Raw genomic sequence first — 20,923 nt, 5'->3', positions numbered from 1 at the left:
TCCCATGGCTGTGGTACCCAGACTCCGGTACTAGGTGGTGTGCCTCAGCACAGTCCCAGGGCTGCAGGGCCCAGACTCCGGTACTAGGTGGCGTGCCTCAGCACAGTCCCAGGGCTGTGGTGCCCAGACTCTGGTACTAGGTGGCATGCCTCAGCACAGTCCCAGGGGTGCAGTACCCAGACTCCGGTACTAGGTGGCGTGCCTCAGCACAGTCCTAGGGCTGCAGGACCCAGACTCCGGTACTAGGTGGTGTGCCTCAGCACAGTCCCAGGGCTGCAGGGCCCAGACTCCGGTACTAGGTGGCGTGCCTCAGCACAGTCCCAGGGCTGTGGTGCCCAGACTCCGGTACTAGGTGGCGTGCCTCAGCACAGTCCCAGGGCTGTGGTGCCCAGACTCCGGTATTAGGTGGCGTGCCTCAGCACAGTCCCAGGGCTGCAGGGCCCAGACTCCGGTACTAGGTGGCGTGCCTCAGCACAGTCCCAGGGCTGCAGGACCCAGACTCCGGTACTAGGTGGCGTGCCTCAGCACAGTCCCATGGCTGCAGTTCCCAGGCGCGGACAGCAGGTGGCGCTCCTCAGCATAGTCCCATGCCTGCAGTACCCAGATCGGGCAGCAGGTGGAGCCGCCTCGCTCCTCTTTGTGGTCCTGATGCTGCCGTGATGCTGTTTCCAGCTGAGAGCTCTGCCTCCGCCTCCTAATCCAGCCTGCGCTGGGGCTGGAGATGGCCAGACTGACGGAGAGCGAGGCGAGAAGGCAGCTGCAGCCCCGAGCCTCCCCCATGAGCGGCCCCGAGCCCCCCCAGGACACCATGAAGGATCTGGATGCCATCAAGCTCTTCGTGGGGCAGATCCCACGCAACCTGGAGGAGAAAGACCTCAAGCCGCTCTTCGAACAGTTCGGCAAGATCTACGAGCTGACCGTGCTGAAGGACAGGTACACGGGCATGCACAAAGGTAAGGGAGCCGGGGGGGCTAGCCGCGGGGACCCCCACCCGAGATGCAGCTGCGCCGTGATCCCCGAGGCAGAGCATCCCAAACACGACTGGGCTAGTGTCCCCCCTCCCCGGAGGCGGCCGCGCCTGCATCCCTGAGCCACATCCGCCACGGCATGGGACGTCTCCTGTGTCCCACCGGGCTCTGCTGCCCTGGTGTCCGCGGGAACTGCGACCACAGCACCCCGAGGGGCAGCCGGCGCGAGGTAGGACATGTCCGACCGGGTCCAGCTGCGCTCGCATCCCTGGAGAGCAGCGGTCCCGGGGCTGGAGCTGCTCTACCCCTGCCCTGCTTTGGCCAGGAACACAGCCGTCCACCCCCGAAATACTGCCGCTGAGGCACCCCTGAGAAGCAACCGTCCCCAAGTCCCCAAGACCCTCTGAGAACCATATCCCACCGCCTCCCGAGGGAAGCTACCCTAGAGGTGTGCAGGTAGATGCCGCCTTATAGGTGACCCTCCTCCTGTGAGGGGCACCAGCCCCCTCAAGCTGTGAGAGACAGCTGACCCTTCTCCTGTGAGGGGCACCAGCCCCCTCAAGCTGTGAGAGACAGCTGACCCTCCTCCTGTGAGGGACACCAGCCCCCTCAAGCTGTGAGAGACCGCTTCCCCTCATTCGGTGAGAGACAGCTCCCTCCTCGACAGTCAGCCCCCCTCCTCCCGTGTGAGACAGCTCCCCCTCCTCCTGTGAGAGACAGCTCCTCCTTCGTCCTGTGAGAGACAGCTGCCCTCTACTCATGTGAGAGACAGCTCCCTCCTCGAGAGACAGCCCCCCTTCTCCCGTGTGAGACAGCTCCCCCTCCTCCTGTAAGAGACAGCTTCCCCTCAACCGGTGAGAGACAGCTCCCCCCTCGAGAGACAGCCGTCCTCCTCCCGTGTGAGACAGCTCCCCCTTCGTCCTATGAGAGACAGCTGCCGTCTCCTCCTGTGAGAGACAGTTGCCCCCTCATCCCGTGGGGCCGCCGTCCCCTCGCCCTGAGATGCACCTAAGGGATTTTGGGTGCAGGTGTAAGTGCTCCTCATCCCTGACTTACAGTGCACCAACATCTGTACGCCCCCCCGCCCCTCCCTCCGGAGAGAGGTGAAAGGTTCAGATTCAGTGTAAGTGATAGGCGGATGTCTGTCACCGAACCTTCATACAGCCATCATTGCCAACGAACACGGAGACTTTACAGCGCCTTGACGGTAGCAAGGCGTGTTTTCAGCACTATACAAACACGCCAATATATGTCTAATTTTAATCACATACTTAACGAAAACTTGCGCCAATCGAAGCCCCTTCTGCCTTTTAACCATCACTCACAACCCCCCAGCGCACACATCCAAAGTATGTCATGCTGTCCACCAGAGCCGTGCTAACGATGGAACAGTGACATGCACAAAACAGGGCTGGTAGCCAGAGCCCCCTCCATCCGCACAGCTCTCACCCCAGGATACCTAATCCCACACAGCCTTCGGGTGTATGTGGGAGGCACGCACAGAGGGGTGCAGCAGGGAGCATTCACCCCTCAATACAGACACTGCCGACCTCCACCACCCCCCCCCCCCCCCTTGCTGCAGGTAGAGCGCCGTGCAGCCGAGGGGTTGAGGGGAGGCAGCAGGGCTCTTCTACTACAGCGGGGCGGGCCTCTCTGAAACGTACCCCCCTCCCTTCCACCCCACCACCACACTGCTTGCTCCGCCCCCAGTACACCTGCTCTCCCTCCCATCCCCCTCCTGCTACCGAGGAACGCATTCGTATGAATGGTGGAAGGGGGTGGGCACGGCAGACTCCCCCCTCAAATATCTAGAATAAAGTCCTATCGCCCCCACTCTTCATATGCAGCCCCTGGCTTCACCGGCCCCTCACGTCCGTTGTACGGAGACAGATCGTCGCACAAAGAAAAGCCCAGCCTTCTCCCCACACATCCTGGCTGGGTGGGGGTTCAGCAAAAGCCCCAGAATCTTTGTACCCCTCGTTCCCCCTGCCGTGATAGGCTGTAGGCAGAAGGGGCGGGCACGGAGTGCCTCCGCCGAGGCCGTGTTCAGCACCGCGGAGAGCTCCCCTCCCTCGGCACCGTGCGATGACGCCCTGTGGGGTCTCCGGGGCACCTCCCCACAACTTGGCTCTGTCACACTCGCTATGCCTGAACCCCACTCTCTCCTCTTCATCGCCTTCCATCTCCCCCTCCTTATTTTATCTCACCAACCTGCCCCATATACTTATGTATCCCCCCCATCCTGCCGCCCCATGTTCTTATCTCGTCGTGACTTCACCCCTCCTCTGCTCGACCTCCGTGGCCCCCCGTCACCCCGTCTCATTCAGTGTATCCACACGTGGATCACCCTCTCATTTCATGCCGCCCTGCCCCCCCAACACTTTACCCCACTCACATTCTCACCTGGCATACTCCATGTGTCCTCACTCCGCTCACTGCCGGCGCTCCACCTGGGTCCCTCCCCACCAGTTCCCTCTTCCCTCCAGCACGTCTCCCCACCCCTTATCTCTCCACCACAGCCACCATCTCAGCTTCACTCTGGCTCAATCCCTTATGCTACACTCCGCCACCATGTCTGTATCCCCTCCCCCACCCAGCCTGGCTTTGTAGTACTACCCACCTCCCTTTCCCCATTAGTCTGTTACTTCAACTTCTGTTGGTTGTAGGGACACTGCACAGGGTCACAGGTGAAGCTGCGCCTTCTGACAGCGAGCCAGGACCGCGGAGCCTCTTTGACTCTGAGGTGGTAGCGGGGCCGCGCAGGCCTGTGTACCTCATGGGTGGTAGGTGAAGGGTGGCACCTCCCAGATATACCCCAGCTTATGAAAGGCCATGGCTCTCTCAGGTGGAATTGTTTTTAAAACAATTGGGCCATTGCCGGCGAAGACCTGGGGAAAGCACCAGGGCTCACTGCTCATGAGTTTTAAATGTCCGGAGCCCGAGCGCGTCTACTGAGCCGCAGTTCTTGAGAGCACGAGGGGACCCCTGATGTCAAAGCGTGGCCCTCTCTCGGCCCCTGCCTGCCCGGGGCAAAACGTCACGGGGCCCCGTTGATGCCACAGCGTGGGCCATGGCTCGGTCAGTGCAGAACGACCATGGACCTTTTCCTGTCCAGACAGACCGCGGGAATTCGTGATTTGCAGGTGAACGGCTCAGGAGCGGAGTGGGTGTCCGTAGTGGCGTGAGCTGGGGCGGTCGCTCTATGGGGCAGTTCGTGCCTGGAGCTTTCGTGTATTGCGGGGGTGCTGTGGTGTCCAGAACCCCCCAGAGCAAGTCTCATGAAATGACTCGTGCAGGGAGAGGGGGCGTGGGGGACAGGGCCCCCCTTCTGCTGCCCACATGACCCTTTCGCCGCTGGTGCGCTCCCTCCGGCTCGGCCAGTCAGGCTCCCTGCACGGTGCCACCGTCGGTGGAAGACTGGGCCTAGGAGGTGTCTCCCCTTCTCACCCCTCCTCTACCAGGCGACCCCCCTTTGTCCAACCTGTGGCTTTCATCTGGTGTATCCCTTCCGCTTCCACCACCCCCTCGCCTCGCTCCTCTGCTCTCCCTCCCCCATCCTTCTTTCCGCGCCACTTTCACCCCCTCTCCTCTCGTGAGCTCCCCGTCCCTCCTCGTTTAACCTGTCTTCTTTCCACAGCCCCGCCGTCTCCTTAATGCGTGCCTCACTTACAGATTTCCCCCAAAAACCCACAAGCATCTATTGCTCACTCGCTCTCTCGGCCTCCCCGCCCTTTTATCAGCCTGCTTCCCACGCACAGGATCGTGTGTGGGAGGCGGTGCGGGGCGGAGAGCACTTGTGAGGAGTCCTTGAAGCAAACGTCACGGGCGAGTGTTGGTCTGAGATATTACCTCGCCCTTCCTCCCCCTCCCATGATAAGCCCTCTCTTGGGGTGTCTCCTCTGCCCCCCCCCCCCCGCTCTGGTCTCTACCTGGACAGGTCACTGCACGCAGAGGCCCGGCCTGGTCCCTAAAATCATGATTCGAGTGGGGAAGCGGTTACCATGACATCATTAAGAGGGGTGACTTGCACATGAACCTCGGAACGCCAAGCAGGGTCCATGTCCGGGCAGAGGTCGGTGCCCAGGGGGCTCCTGGCTGGCCCTGGTGTGCGGGGAGGGGCCCTGTAACGCTTCGCTCCTGATGTCGTGAAGCGTTTATTGAGGGCGGGCGCGCGCCTTGTCACCAAACTACCCCCGTCCTGCTGGGTGGCGCGCCGTGGCCGTTAGGGGTTGAAAAGTGTTTCTTTCCGCTGGCCTCTTGTAGGGGCGCCTTTTATTAGAGGGTTCCTTCCTTGACCCCAAGTGTCCATAGGTAGATGGTCAGCCAGCGAGTTGGATGTGCCCCTTGGTGGCAGTGTGTGTGTGTGTGTGTGTTATTACCTGTGTAGATGTATGAACATAGCACGGAGGCACAGTGGACACGGGCAACTTCAGGCGCTCGCTTACCCTCCCAGGAGGCGTGTTACACACCGTGACACCACGCAACTCTCTTCAGATGCACAGTGCCACACCTGGTGACCCTGCGTCATTTGTTGTGGGCGCCAGGCGAACCACTTCTTTAATCTTCTGTGGCACCTGTAATGTCGACACTGCCTAGACACACCTTCCCCACTCCTACTGATTCGAGAGCTAGCACAATCTCTTCCTGGTCATGGTCATTTGTAGTGTCTGGACACGCCTCGCAAAGCAATCACCAAATCACAAAGACCCGAGAACAAAGACGTCTCTGATGTCTGATATGAAATGTAAAAAAAAAAAAACTGCAACACTATATGCTGTAACTACCCGCACAGAAACAGACTTCAAAATCCGACTCCATAGGGGGAATTCGGAGCAAATTCAGTGTAGGACACCGCATTAAGCACCTGTTCATACCGCAGTCTGTGTAGCCTTTCCATCTCATTGTTTGGGCCTTTTCTCAGACTAATGAGGTAGATAGGCTTCTAGTTCATACTTTGGGGCCATCTTCGGGTTTTTACCACTTGTGCAATGCTAGGGAGTTCCCAATGTCTGCTCTACTCTTCTGAACATTGCTATATATTTAAACAGAAGGGCTTGATCAAATATGTATTTGCTGTGTTTTGCGAGGGCAGGTGGGGACGGGGCTTTACCTCGGCCTTCCTTGCACAGGGGATGCAGTTTCTGTGAGAGTGAAAACCAGGCACACTTTGTAATTCATGAAACAGCCCCCAGAGACCCCAGCAAAGCAGGGCTAGTAAAGCGCCTAAGTAGACAGACCTTGGAGCGGGGGCTCTGTGAATGCTGCTGAAAGGTCACAAAGCAGGAAAGTGTGAAGAAGCCAGTGCAATCACAGGGACTGTTCCCGACACCCCATTTGGAGAATGAATCAGTGGATGGTGGCTTCTTTTATATTCACATTTCTAAATTAGTTTCTCGCAAAACAAATGTTCGCAGGGATCACCCTGCCAAGCGTTTTCCAATTCTGCAAGGTTCTAGCTTTCACGCGCCGCTGTCTCCAAAGCACAGAAGGTCCGTTCGATTCATAGTTACCAGAATGTGCAGCCATTGCATGGTTGTGGCAGCTGCACACATCCGAGGAGAGAGGTGGTGCTTCTGACCTCGTATATCCGACTGGATCCCACGTGCCCTCCTCGGAGGGATGTGTCGGCTCCGTACTTGCTCCAGGCTCTCCTCCTCTCTGTGGGCCTGTCAGGGAGCATCATGGGTCCGAGACTGGCCCTGGAGCGCCGTGTGTCTGTGGAGCAGAGCTTGAAGGAGAGCTGCTGTTAGAGGCAAGGACGCGCCTGCTGGTGATAGTCAGTAAGCGGAGCGTGGATTGGGCGAGCTCCTGCTGTGGCCCCGTGGTCCTCAGTGGTAGCCGAACAGAGGAGCTGTAGCGGGTCAGCGGGAGGACCCTCTGTAGCCTGTGCGTTGGCTCTGAGCTGATGGGACTATGGAAGCAGGCCTCACTGAGGGTAGAGCTTCCTCCTAATGGTCCAGGCCTCCAGTCTCCTGTAGATTCATCACAGTACTGTTGGTTGTGGGAACCCAGAGAGCCTGCGTAGGAGGTTAACGGGTTAAAACACATACATGTGCTGATGTTCATAGCACCCTTCGTGGCTCTTCAAGCCTTCATGACAAGTTTAAGGAAAAGCAGAGTTGTGGTAGACATTATATAATTTCAATTTAGCTTTTTGGGAAAATTTCTGACCTTTTCCCTAAAGGCACAACTCCTACTGAACAGAGCTAGCCAGAGGGTCAAACTGATCCCGACTGGGCGCCTCCCATGTACGATTAATGACCCGGCTGATGCGTTAAGCGTTAATCAGTCTAAGGACAGTGAGCCACAAGTGTCACCAAAGGATGCCCTTTGCGGCCTAGTTTAGTCCTCAGCTGGATCTATTCGCTGGTGCAGACCTGAAAACACTGCGCCTTCTCCCGTAGATAATTGTGGCCTTAGAGTTTGAAGTTAAGGGTTGTGGATTGCCTAGTCAGGGACGTTTGTGACCCTCTAATCCTCGAGTTCAGAAGGTTTGTAGAATCGTGGCGCAGCCGAACCAGGAGAGATGTCCAATGATCCCAGTGGCCTCCACCCCGGACCAGGCCCGTCTGTTACTAGAAGTACGGTGCACGCCGTGCCAGCGTCCTCCGATGACCCCATAAGAGGGGCGCGCGACTCTGCACCAATGTACGCTCTTTCTGGCGCTGCATGAATAGTTCATCGACTCCTCAAATATGGCCACCTCGACAAATCTGTTAAAACAATCGCGCATTCTGCACAGCGCTGTCAAAATGACTGACGCCTTCCTTGAGATGGAACAGATTCAGCATCCGGGGACGTGGCCTAGCCTACATGGCTGCACCATGAGCTGCTATCCAGCCCTTTACAGAGAGGCAGGTAGTTGTGATACCAGAGTACAGGAGATTGTGCAATAAAAAATTAGGAATTCTGCAACAAAAATGGAGGGATTCATGAAAAAACTCTTTTGAAAGTTTTCACCTCTCCACTTGCAATACCCCCCCCCCCCACCCCGACCAGCCGACTAAATAAAAAATCACACATAAAACGAGAGCTATCCCCGCGTATGCAGGGCTCCTTTGAATAATCGCTGTGTTCCTCGTCCCCAATTCTACCTCACTCCATGTAGTGAGGTAGAATTGGGGACGAGGAAGACAGCGATTACTCTGTAGTTAGAAGGGTCCTTTCACTGTTGGTTGCGTATCTTCATTTTATTTCATGTTAGTTATTTTATATAAAGTACAGCTGTGTCCGCCTTGGACGCTCCCCTATGCTATAGGAATAATGCTACTGTTAAGAAGTTGAAAAAATATTGTTCAGTGGACACGTTGACTTTAGAAATGTAACCCGGCACAGAAGGGTATAAACACGTATGACAGCAGTGCCCGGCCCCTGCGCTAGGGGGCGCAGTAACCACAGGTTGGGATTGGTAAAGAGAGCCGATACAAACTGCGCTAAGGGGACTTCACCCTTCCTCTCATCTTACAATACAGACACACAGACCGCCTTCGGGGCCCCTACCGTCCACCCTCGTCTGCCTGCCAGTGTGTGCAGCGCAGTGGGGTAGGGTAAGGGGGGAGTTAAGGTGCGAGATGGCAACATTGTGCTCCTACAGGGCCCTTGTAAGAGAGAGAATTGTTTCTGTTCCCACAGTGCACTGAGGCGGAGCTGCTTTACCCTGTGCGGGATGGGTACACCGGCAGGGGAGGCGGGGCGCATCGCTTTCACACTCACAAGTGCTGCTGCCACTTTGTTTCACAGCCAGGCACACCCCGTGGCCCCGCCCCCCCCCCCGTGGCCACGCCCCCCTTCACCCCTAGAGATGATTTTCATTTGGGTACTGAGCAGTGCTTGTTGACCGTCTGGCTTTGGCTTCCAGAGGAGGCAGTGGGTGGGGGGAGGTGATGGGGGTGTTGCATCGGAGCAGGTCGTTCGTTGTGTCCCAGTACCGGGTGAGAACAGGGGTGGGGTCTGGCGGTGACAGTCAGTGCAGTGGAGAGGGCCTGCATAACCAGCATGGAAGACTTCTCTCGTGTTTACCACAACCTGCTGCGGCAGAGGGAGTCCCTTCCCTACCTTCAGCCTCAACTGTCTATGTGACCTCATGCACCCGTGACTGCACACACATGTGTGCCAGGAGCAGTCTCGGTATGCCTGGTTCAAGCTGTCTAAAGTGACACCCCCTCACCGTGGGTAGAACCCGAGGCAGAGTTGTCTCCGAGGGAGGGGCAGGCGGGGCGGCCTGGGCACAGGGACTGTGATGTCTGCATGTTTTTGTTTGTATCTTGGACTTTGATGCTATCTTTGTTTGAGGGAATCTTACATCGTCATTTGGTTGTTTGTGAAGGGACTCACAATGATTGCCTAGGAGTAGTCCTTCTTAGAGCAGGTACAACTCAGATGATCGGCTCTTGGTGGTGGGTATTCGGATATTAACATTCTTATGTTGACAGGCGTCATTTCGTTCCCTCCGACTCTGCCTGGCCCCTTCAAGTGTCACGATGTCCTGGTCAGGTGTCTTTCCAAAAGCGCTAACAGTTTGCGAGGAGTTCCGGGGTCCTTCCCTGATTTCCACCAGGGTCCGCGTGGTTGGACGCTAGCAGGGGTGTGCGCCTCCGATTTAAGGCATCCTGTCCAGTAAAGCCTCTTGCTGTTCCTTCTCTTATTTGATATCAATTTTGGGCTGTACTGCACTGTATCAATGATTTCTATTAAATAAAAGCTCTGCCTACCTCTCCTCTCGGGCCTCTATAGAGCCCTTCTCTGGCTAGTGACATAGCCTCGTACAGTGATCAACGAAACCTGAGATTTCCACCACCAGTTGAACCACATTCCACAGGATTCCCTTGTAGGAAGCATCGGGTAAGATGTCCTGGTCTTCATGCACCGATACAAAGGCTAAGAGGACAGACTATGGCAAAGAACAAACAACATAGAGCATATAGTAGTGATGTGACGTGTGCCCAATCTCCAGCATAGAGGGCAGACACAAGAGCGGGCCACTGTGTTCCACTTTGAAGCGACCTCAGTAGATTCTGGTCCGGCTTTAAAGCACGATCCTTGTGCGAAAATGAGCACCACCCACCACCTCAAAAAATGCAACTTCAACCAAGGAAACACCTGAGGCTGAGCATTCTCACTGCCAGCCGCCTCCCTACAGAGTCAACTCCATCATCACTCACCTGATGCCACCAGGGTTCTTCGTACTTGGAGAACAGAGCCAAAGAAAGTGAAGATGACATGGTGGCCTAAATCCCAAGAAAATGCAGCACGCTGCCCTTCCACCGACATCCTAAAGTAAACATATTACCCGGACAACCATAAGGCGAAACTTCACCTACAAGCATCACATCTTCCATCAGAGATCTCATTACCGGCCAACATGCAAGCCATAAAGATTGTCCAGGTGGTTGACAGAAGCCTTGTGCTGCTTCTACGTGACTTCAACTTCTGGGGCAACTCCACCAGAGCTTCTGCACTAGACCTTCACCAGCTTATCAACACGTGTGCCCACACATACTCGAACACTCGCATTACCTCCTCGCCAGACCTCCCAGTTACAGTCCTTACACACATGAGCAATAGCTCCTCCCCACAGACATCCCAAGCTGAAACTCCCATGCTCCCATCCCTACCCTCCAGGCCATGCCCACATCCTGTGGCACATAACCTAGACCTTATCTCTCAACACCCTGTTGTTTTTTCTGCAACTCTGAAGACTTGCTTGAACTCTCAGGTGTACTAATGTCCCCCAAGAACGGTTGGTTCTGACGACGGATGCCAGCAAGCTGGGTTGGGGGTTTGTGATTGCTCAAGATTCAGTTCAAGTGATCTGATTGGTCCAGGAGGCTCGGATGTCTTCCAACTGGAGGGAGTAGAAGGCTGTGTAGTTGGACCTGGTTTATTTTCTTCCTTGGGTTCTGCAGAGTGATGTTCTGTTGAGTGCAGACAACACTGTGGTGGTGTGCTATGTCAACCACCAGGGGAGTGCAAAAGAGGCTCCAGATTTATCAGTGGGCCGAAATTAATTTGTAGTCACTGAGGGTGTTGCATCTAACTAGGAGGTAGATCTTTTCAGCAGGTTGTTTACCTCCCTGCCGGAAATGTGTTTGGATCGCACAGTGTTTGGGGTGCTCATGCAGAAGTTTGAGGTGCCCAAGGTGGATCTGTTCACGACCCCAGAGAATGCCTTGAGGGAGAGGTTTTGCTCTCTGTGCCAGTTGGAGACTGTTTGGCGGGAGGATGCTCTGTCCTTTCTGTGGGGGACAGGCTAGATGTATGCCTTTTCTCCAATTGCTTTAAATTAGTGGGTTCTTCTGAAGGTCAAGTTGGACAGGGCTTCTGTAATCTTGGTGGCTCCAGTCTAGAGCAGGTGGCCTTGGTTTCCTATGTAGTTACAGTTGGCCGTGGGGCCTTGCTGGAAACTTCCTGGGACCTCTGTCCTATGTCGTTTCTAGCTCTGTCTAGGGTGTGTCTGGTCTGGTTGCCACTGTCTGACTGGCGGTTGAAAGGATGAGCCTGGTGGCTCTGGGGTGTTCTCCTGCGGTGGCTCTCTTCATTCAGCAGTCTCGTAGGCCTTCTACCCTTAAATCTTATGCCTGCCATTGGGTGTCCTTTCAGGGTTGGTGTTTGGATGGGGGCTGGTCGGCCTCGACTGTGGATCCTGTATGTGTCTTGGATTTTCCGAAGAATGGTTTTGAGTTTAGCTTGGCGGTTTCCTCTTTAAGGGCTCAGTGGGTAGCTGTGAGGGTTTTTCGGGGTCCTGTCTGTGATGCTGTTGTGCCTTTGGTGTGCTGGCTGTTGACTTGTTTTCTCTAGAAGCCTGTGGTTAGATCCTTGACTCTGGGTAGGGATCTCCTGTTGGTGCTGCAGGCGTTGCAGTCGGCTCCCCTTGAGCCGCATGGGGAGGTTTCCCTGAGGCTTTAAACTATCAAGGTGGTTTTCCTGGTGGCTATTACCTCAGCCAGAAAGGTTGGGGAATTGGGCTTGTTGCTTTGTTCAGAGCCATTTTTGAAGTGCTATCCGGGTGGGGTGGTTCTCCAGTCTGACTCTTCTTTTCTTCCTAAGGCTCCCTCCTCTTTTCACTGCTGGAGGAGCTGGTGCTGCCTTTTTTGTGTCCTGATCCTCAGAATGAGGAGGAGGTGTGGCTGCACAGTTTGGATTTTAAGCATGCTCTTGAGGTGTACTGGTTCGCACTCTTCCTTTTCGTAAGGTGGATTCCCTTTTTGTTACTTTTGGCCTGGTGGGTGTCTGAAGCCTTCTGTTGCTATTCACAGTAGGGGCTGAGGTGAGCTATCTTGGCGGCTTATGAGTCCAGTGGAGTGCTGGTGCCTCGGTCTGTGCAGGGGCAGTCAACTCCGGGGATGGCTGCTTCCTGAGCTTGTTTCTGTGGGGCTTCTATGGCATTGATCTGCAAGGCCACCGGAGTGCTCCCCACACCTTTTTGTCCCATTATTGCTTGGGGGAGGGTGGTGTTGGATCTTCCAGCTTTGGGGAGGCTGTTGCGTTCCTTACATGGGGACATCCTCTTACCGGACACACTATAAACCAAAAGTATCTAAAACTACTCCCTTTTCTCAAAGCATTTCTTAACAGAGAAAAATCAAAACTAAATAACCTTATTTAGTGACCTCCATAACATCCTGCTCTTAGTCCATAAAAACGTTCACAAAACTAAAATATATTAAACTGGGCACTGACGATTAAGTCTCATTTCTATATCTTAACTCTGATTTCATCCACCCAGTTGCACTTCCGCTCTAAAATGATGCCACAATCTTTTCAAATTCTTTATTCTAAGAAGGCAACTAACCACAGGAGAGTTAACAGCCTGTATATGAAGGCAGTAGCATCTTGGATGGCCAAAAAACGACTTGAAGTTAAACGGAGATGAGATGGAGGTATTGCTCTTTGAAGGTCAACCCTCGATCTGGAATGGCAGCTGGAGGCTGGACACGTTAGGCATTTTACCCGCTCCAGTTGACACTGCTAAAAACCTAGGAGTCCTTTTCAACAGCGAATCGTCACAGGACCGTCAGGTCAATCCTACAGTGTCAACCTGCTTTTGACAGATCAGAATGTTGAGGAAGATATTCTGTTTATGGCCCTCTCGGCTCGTACACATGTCGCTCTTGCTTTGGTCTTCTCAAGGATGGACTACTGTAATGCCTCTAGCTTGAGACCAACAAGTCAACACTAGCAAAGCTGCAACTCATGCAGAATAGAATGGCAAGGCATTATTCCTAAGATATTCCTAAGCAGCATCTGATGTCGAAAGGACTATGAGAATTGCTCTGGCTTCCTGTAGAGAAGTGTATACTTTTGAAGACCTTATGCACTGTTCATAAAGCTCTCTACATGGCTAGCCCAGTTGACATCAAAGCCATGTTCCAGTGGTATGTTCCTGCTATAAATCTCCGCTCAGCACACCAAAACTGGGTAACAATTCCTAAAGTCCCGCTTGGACAACAACGCACACGACAGCACAGCGCTCTTCAGCATCGTGAAAGAACTCGCCAACCCCAGCGCCAATGCCAGCGACATCCCGCCCTCACAAGAACTCTGCGACTCGCTGGCCACCTTCTTCCACCGCAAGATCGCCGACATCCACGACAGCTTCAGCACGACGACCATCATGGCAACACCAAGCTCCACCACACTCGCAAACTCCAACAGCATCAACCGCCTGACCTCCTGGACCAACGACGACGAAACCCGCAAGATCATGAACTCCATACACTCAGGATCACCGTCCGACCCCTGCCCTCACCACATATTCAACAAAGCCGACTCAGCCATCGCACCCCAACATCGGAAAGTGATCAACGCCTCCTTCGAGACAGCCACCTTCCCGGAAAGCTGGAAACACGCCGAGATCAACGTCCTGCTCAAGAAACCCAAGGTGGACCCCAAAGAACTCAAGAACTTCCGGCCCATCTCCCTGCTCCCGATCCCGGCAAAGGTCATCGAGAAAATCGTCAACACGCAATTGACCCGCTACCTCGAGGACAACAACATCCTGGACCCGTCCCAGTCCGGATTCCGAAGAAACCACAGCAATGAGACAGCCCTCATCGCCGCCACAGACGACATAAGGGCCCAACTTGACAACGGTGAAACATCGGCCGTCATCCTCCTGGACCTGTCAGCCGCCTTCGACACAGTCTGCCACCGCACTCTAATGACACGCCTCCAAGAAGCCGGAATCCAAGAAAAGGCCCTGGACTGGACCACATCCTTCCTCTCCGGCAGAACCCAGAGCGTCCGCCTCCCTCCCTTCTGCTCCGAAGCCACCGACATCATCTGCGGCGTACCCCAGGGATCTTCCCTCAGCCCGACGCTGTTCAATATCTACATGGCCCCCCTCGCTCAAGTCGCCCGCCAGCACGACCTCAACATCATCGCCTACGCCAACGACACACAGCTCATCCTCTCCCTTACCAAGGACCCGCACACCGCCAAAACCAACCTCCACGAGGGAATGACGGCCGTCGCCGAATGGATGAGGAAAAGCCGACTGAAGCTGAACTCGGACAAGACGGAGGTCCTTATCCTCGGACAACCCCCTCGGCCTGGGATGACTCCTGGTGGCCGATCACGCTGGGAACAGCGCCAACGCCCACTGACCACGCACGCAACCTAGGATTCATCCTCGACTCCTCCCTCTCCATGTCGAAACAGGTCAACCCCCGTCTCCTCCTCCTGCTACAACACCCTCTGCATGCTTCGCAGAATCTACAAGTGGATCCCCATCGAAACTAGACGGACGGTGACACAGGCCCTCGTCAGCAGTAGGCTGGACTACGGCAACGCACTCTACGCAGGTATCCCGGCCAAACACCTACGACGACTGCAACGCATCCAAAACGCCCCCGCACGACTGATCCTCAATGTCCCCCGCTGCAGCCACATCACCCCCCATCTGAGAGACCTCCACTGGCTCCCCGTCGACAAGAGGATCACCTTCAAGCTACTCACCCACGCACACAAAGCACTCCACAACACCGGATCGGCCTACCTCAACAGCAGACTCAGCTTCTACACCCCCACCCTACAGCTCCGCTCGGCCAGCCTCGCCCTCGCCGCTGTCCCCCGCATCCAACGAAAGACCACCGGCGGAAGATCCTTCTCCTTCCTCGCCGCCAAGACCTGGAACACCCTCCCTATCCACCTACGGCAGACCCAAGACCTGCTCACCTTCAGAAGACTCCTCAAGACCTGGCTCTTCGAGCAGTAGCGGCACCCCCCTCCCCTCCAGCGCCTTGAGACCCTTACGGGTAAGTAGTGCGCTCTATAAGTGCTATGATTGATTGATTGAGGCAGAACCTTCTCAGTCGCAGCGGCAAGACTCTGGAACACTCTTCCCTTCCATCTCACATCCATGAAGCTGTATTTCACTTTTATAAAGGCCCTGAACCCTGGCTGTTCCCTGTGTGGGTGGGCACAGCACAATTAGAAGTTCTCTAACAGTTCATTGTGCGGCATTGCAAGACTACAGCATCTAGACGCCCACAGGTCTTTTTGCGCTGTATAATTTTGAGTCATTCATTCATTCAACAGTCAAACCCTCAGGCGACTCCCACCCAAACGGCCACTTCCAGTAGCAAAACTATCAGACTCCCAAATTTTTCTCAATATCTACCATTCGTGCTGCTATGGCCGCCCTCTATCATCAACTCGAAGAATGTATGACATCATCTGCACCACGTGCCCAAAGATGGCGGCGATAATCCAGGCTCTCCCCCCCTCTGGCTGGTGCAGTTCCTCATGACCTTAAGTCTGTAGTCGTCACCGCCCTATCAAAAAAATGGACACGTTCCTTCCTCTAACACCAAATGGCTACAGACCACTAGCAACCCCCCTCCCACATCACCCTTCACTTCTGAGGACATTGGCCAAATCTATATCTAATGTCAAAATATGTTTGCAAACGGTTATTAGGTCGTGATGTATCTGTCGGTAGATATTTCTATCGACGACTAGGGCTATGTCCTGGAACAGAAGCTGCACTCTGTAGAGTGCTGGGTGGGCATTCTCTGAATCAAACAATATTAATAGGTCCAACATACAATGAATATAAAAAAAAGGGGAAAATAGGCAAAGAGGGGATGATAGCATGAATCGGCAAGAGAAAAGGAAGAGCAGATGGAAGAAAAAAGGAGGGTTAGAGAAAAAAATGGTATGTGGGTTTAATTAAAAAAGATGAGAAAAAAAGTGGGAACAACTATTGAAGTTCTATACCAGGGCCACTGGAAGTATACAGCAGGTGAGGACCAAATTAAGGGGCAGAGTTGACTATATTTTGGTGCAAAAAATGATAATTATATGAGGCCTAATGCTGCACATTTTGTGATAGTATTACTTCGTTATTTTGTCATTTTTACACGCCATTGCACTGCCCAGGAAAAGATTTCATCTCATTAGTACCAGTTTACAAACCAAATGCAGCAATTGGCAACTGGAAGACCACCAGTCAAGCTCCGCATAGGGCCTCTCACTGTGAAGGAGCACTTGTCGCAGGTTCTTAATACCTTCTCATCTATGTGAGCTAGAGACACTTTTTTTGTTAAAATCTGCAGATTCTGCAGCAGATGGTGATGGATTGTGTGGCAAATGCAGCAAATGAATAACTGTGGAAAGCACCAGGACCGCAGGATCACATAATTCCAAGGGCCCTGTGTTTACCTCCATACTAGTCAGCGCCTCCTGCAGTGTGGACTGATTTGAACTTTTGGGATGGGGGCTGTTTTTGGTCTCAATTCTAGCCTTGTAGATGGTGACCAGAGGTCCCCAGCACATCTCTCCGACGTCATCGGCTACGGTGTTGCCAAGCAACCGTGCTCGAGGGTTGGCCGCTTGCATATGGATACTGCCTCGGCGGAACTTCATGTTTGTTCAGCATTACATATATGTGGTGAGCTCGCCTAGGAATGTTTGAACTAACTGTGGCAGTTTTCCAAGAGGAGTGATTTGTATGTTTGCTTCAGAACCACCAGAAGCAACAACTAATGACTCTTTCCCCTAAAGCTGGGATGAAGGAAGAGTGGAACTCTACAATTACATGTGATGGGGGGGGTTCTCTGGCTCGAAAATCAATGGCATCCCCCGACCACCCCCCACCCCGTGGCGGCGGCCTTCGTCGCCACATGTCGAAGCCAGGGGGGAGTCGGAGCAGAGGGGAGATATTTTTATCTGTAGATTTCTGTGTTTGAGAGCAGGTTTGTGTCTCCATGGAAACAGGCTGCACACATACCCTCGATGCAACAAAAACTATCTGCTGTCAGATCGACCGCAAAAATGGGGGTTCTGGAAAACTATGCGGAGAGGATGGAGGGTTTTTTACTGCCCAGCCCATCACCGTGCGCGGGATCTATTGATGCAGCCATTGACGTCATAATAAACCAATAGGCCAAAGGTCGAGAGGTTCTGATATGTCGCCAGAACCCAGATATGGCATACAGCTCCCGCAGCCCTCCATTATTAGGCTAATGCAAGCCCTGGAGGAGGTCTGTGACCATGTACGGGAAGGAGGCCGAAGGGCGAGCTACATCATAAGAAAGGCTCTCAGTTTTCGATTTTTACAGATAAATACAGACAGAAAATTTGTTTCTGGTCTGCATTTTTAAAAGCGGAAAACTGTGCTTCATGTGGGTGACTCTCTGTGCTGTCTTCGTGATTTCCAGAACACCAGCTGGGCAGATACACAGCATGGGGAGTTAAAAACAGGTTGTGATTTCCCTAAATACAGACATATGTTGACATATATTTGTATTATAGTGCTGATATTTACCTGTGGGTGTAGTGTTTTGCTATCTTTGGCTGTTTAATTTGCTAAAACGCGTCAGGCTGAAAATTATGAGTGTGTAGTAAATTAAATGTGTAAATGTACCACTCTACGGCCCTATTCATTCTCAAAACACAATTTAAATATGGTTAAATACCAGTACGGTGGCTAAAAAAACAAATAACAAAAAACCCTCACGGAGCCTCTGCCCGGACAACAGATTCATTGAGGGTCCAGCGACATCGCGCAAGTGCACATGGTCCTGGCCCCCGGCTGAGCTCCATGCTGAGTTGTTCGCTACAATCAGGTGTGCAACCCGAGAGGAAACACCTCTTGCACATATAAGCACCGTAGCGTGTGCTTTACACACAGGGCACTGACAAACTCATAACTACCCCTGTAACACCCCACACATATAAGGTCCTGACGAAAGCCAGTAGAAGAAACGGCCTGGCTGAAACTAGTTGACCGCACAGGACGTCGGAGGCCATAGGCCTACCGTGCACATCCCACAGCCTTTGTTTTTATCGACTGCCTGGGGCCCACCATTAAAACAGTCTTTGGGACACCCAGGACAGTATTTTAAACCTCACTCAGAGCACACTCACAGCACCCTCACGAACCAAAAAAACCCGCTCCGCAGTAATCTGGCATCGAAGCACACCTGAGGTACACTCGGTACCTCGAGTGGGGCCCAATGATGAAGCATGCCACCAACTAGGTTGGTGGGTGAGGGCCTTCATAAAAAACCTAATGTTTTTTTTTTTTTTTTCACCCGCAGACATACAAACAATTTAAACCAGAGGCTAGTTCTCATTGATTATTAACACATAAACTGGGGAAACGGACTAGCCTCTCTAGTCCTCCTCTCTCTTTTTGATTATAACATTAAAAAAACAAATATGCATCAATACAGACAGAAATGTTAAAAAATAAATACCCTAATACCGGGAACTTTAATTGAAAGTTAAGGAACTCCGAGGTGACCAGTAATATTCTCAAAGGAATGACAGGGCGTAATCTGTTCTTATAAATTCCTGGTCACACAGTTACCCTCCCCAAAAAGCATTTAATTATTCTACTGTTCTTCTTTCACGTCAACGAGTGTGGTTGAAAATGTGTGCACTATCCTTGCAATCTGTAGTGCCAAATTAAACAGACCAATGCATTGCTAGTAAATTGTTGGAAAAACCTATTATATGCAGCTTACTGTAAGCCATTTACAATGTACTTCTAGTTCATAGAATGCAGGATCAAGAGATTTGTGCTTTTTTATCACTTATAACCTTCTACTATAAATGGATCTTTTCCACTAGTGGCCTTTCATTTCAGAAAACATGTCAGGAATTAAAAAGTTAGTACTCATTTTCATTGTTTTGCAGTTGTAATTCTGCTCCTTGATCGGCTTTTCACTCTCACTTGCTACTGGCTTTTGAATTTTGACATAACAACTCAACTGCAATAAGTTATTACAGTAGAGTGGCCACCTCATGTTCTGATTAAAGGTCACTAGTGATGTCACTAGCAGACTGTAATCTGAAAATTAGAGACAAGTATTTTACTAACATTGCATATTAAACATGCCAAGCAATTCAATGCTTCAAATCCATGTACACTAAACCTTCCGGGTTTTATCAACAAAAGGTGAACAAGGCCAGACTATAAACATTTTGTTTTTATAACCCCCTCAATGCAAAACAAAGTGAACGCGTAATTGACATTAAACTAGGTGTTGATTTGCAATCACCCACCTCCCCCATCCCAGACTGGATGGACACTATTTGGAAAAGCAGGAAATGAAGATTCTATGTGTTGAAATCCTGGCTCCTGCTTTGCCAGGTTCCTTTGGTAAATGTGAATCTCTGTGGTTGCTGACTTGAATGTAGAGTTGATCCTGCCGGAAGCGTTCTACCATTGAGCCTCCAGGGCTTCGATGCTCTCTCAGGCCTCCATCTCCTAAGACTATTCCGGTAATGAGACAGAAATACGGTTGGATAATTAAGGTTAAGCGGCTAGGCTGAGCCAATGAATTATGGGGGTGAAGACATCGCATGTTATCCAGTATTGGATCTTTCATAGATTCACATGCCTGAATTATTCCCTGTTGTCAAAGTGGGTGTTCCACGATACTATAATAAAGCAGTAAGTATAAATAACATAGGCTTTAATGGCACTAGGCCATGCATTTAATACCCTAGCTATGTCCTTTAAAACAAAAAAAAGACCAATCTTTGAACTATGACCAATCAGGTCGTAGCACCAGCTAAAACCTTCCCAAAAGAGAGGCTGACTTCCTCAGATTTTCACCGCACGTCGTCTGTGAAGGCAGTCTCCCTAAGCTCTGCTCAATTTTCTCTTCTAAAAAGCTATTTGCGCCTACTGTTCTGCTATGTCTGACAGAAAGGCTTTTTTCATCCATGTAAGACCTGTGGGAAGAAGAAAGTGCATGTGGATGAACCACATAAGGAATGCATTTATTGCCTTCTTCCCAAACATGAGGTAAAAAAGTGCAAGGTATATTGCACTTTCTCCTCAAAGACTCTGATGGACAGAGAAAGGAGGCTACTTTTTTTTTTTTACCGAGTTTTATATAGCGCAAACTTGACCCGAAGGTATTGGGTATCGGAGAGCTTTACATAGGACCAGTTGCATTTCATGAGGACACATTCATTTTTTTTTGTTAGGCATTTCTGTGGCTTCAGAAAATTAAACATCTGAAATTATCTGAGGAGGATAGTGACACCTCTTCTAGGTCTCACAAAAGGGCTGGATCCCATTATGGAGCGTCAGAGGAGTCCAGAAAATCTGTGAAGGCTTCTCGCCAGCCTCACAGCACCAAGAAAAAGGAGAAGATAAAACATTTCTCCTCAGAAACATCCTTAACTAGTTCATCAACCCCACCTGCCAAGGATAGAGATCACCCTCATGCCTCTTCTGTTGAGCCGTCCCAAGGCAGAAATCCTCTTCTAAATCCCTCTGAATGATGCCTTCACCATCAACACCGAGATCATAGACAACCACAAGTACCACTACCTCATTGTTGAGAGCGTCGATGGTGAAAATGACTACGACAGCCATCATCGACGCTCCCATCTTGTCAACGAAGATTCAGGTGTTGAAGAAGTTCCTGCCGATTCCTCCGTCGATGACAAGCCAGTTGTCGATACTGACATAAGCGATGGTCCCATCGATG

The 20,923-nt window shown here is 52.2% G+C and overlaps 1 protein-coding gene across 4 annotated transcripts in view; it reads left to right on the top strand.

The window, feature by feature from the left end:
• The first annotated feature begins 705 nt into the window (after positions 1–705).
• CELF5 (CUGBP Elav-like family member 5) overlaps positions 706–20,923 on the top strand; it is a 376,224-nt gene continuing 356,006 nt past the window's right edge. For all 4 annotated transcript variants that reach the window (XM_085638935.1, XM_085638933.1, XM_085638934.1 and 1 more), the window contains exon 1: positions 706–953. In XM_085638935.1, coding sequence (XP_085495061.1) covers positions 722–953 — 232 coding nt within the window. In that variant the 5' untranslated portion in view covers positions 706–721. The remainder of the gene's footprint in view (positions 954–20,923) is intronic.

This window comes from Triturus cristatus, chromosome 12, assembly GCF_964204655.1.
Source record: "Triturus cristatus chromosome 12, aTriCri1.1, whole genome shotgun sequence".
NCBI classification, from domain to species: Eukaryota; Metazoa; Chordata; class Amphibia; order Caudata; family Salamandridae; genus Triturus; species Triturus cristatus.
This window is presented reverse-complemented; position numbering and strand designations above follow the sequence as displayed.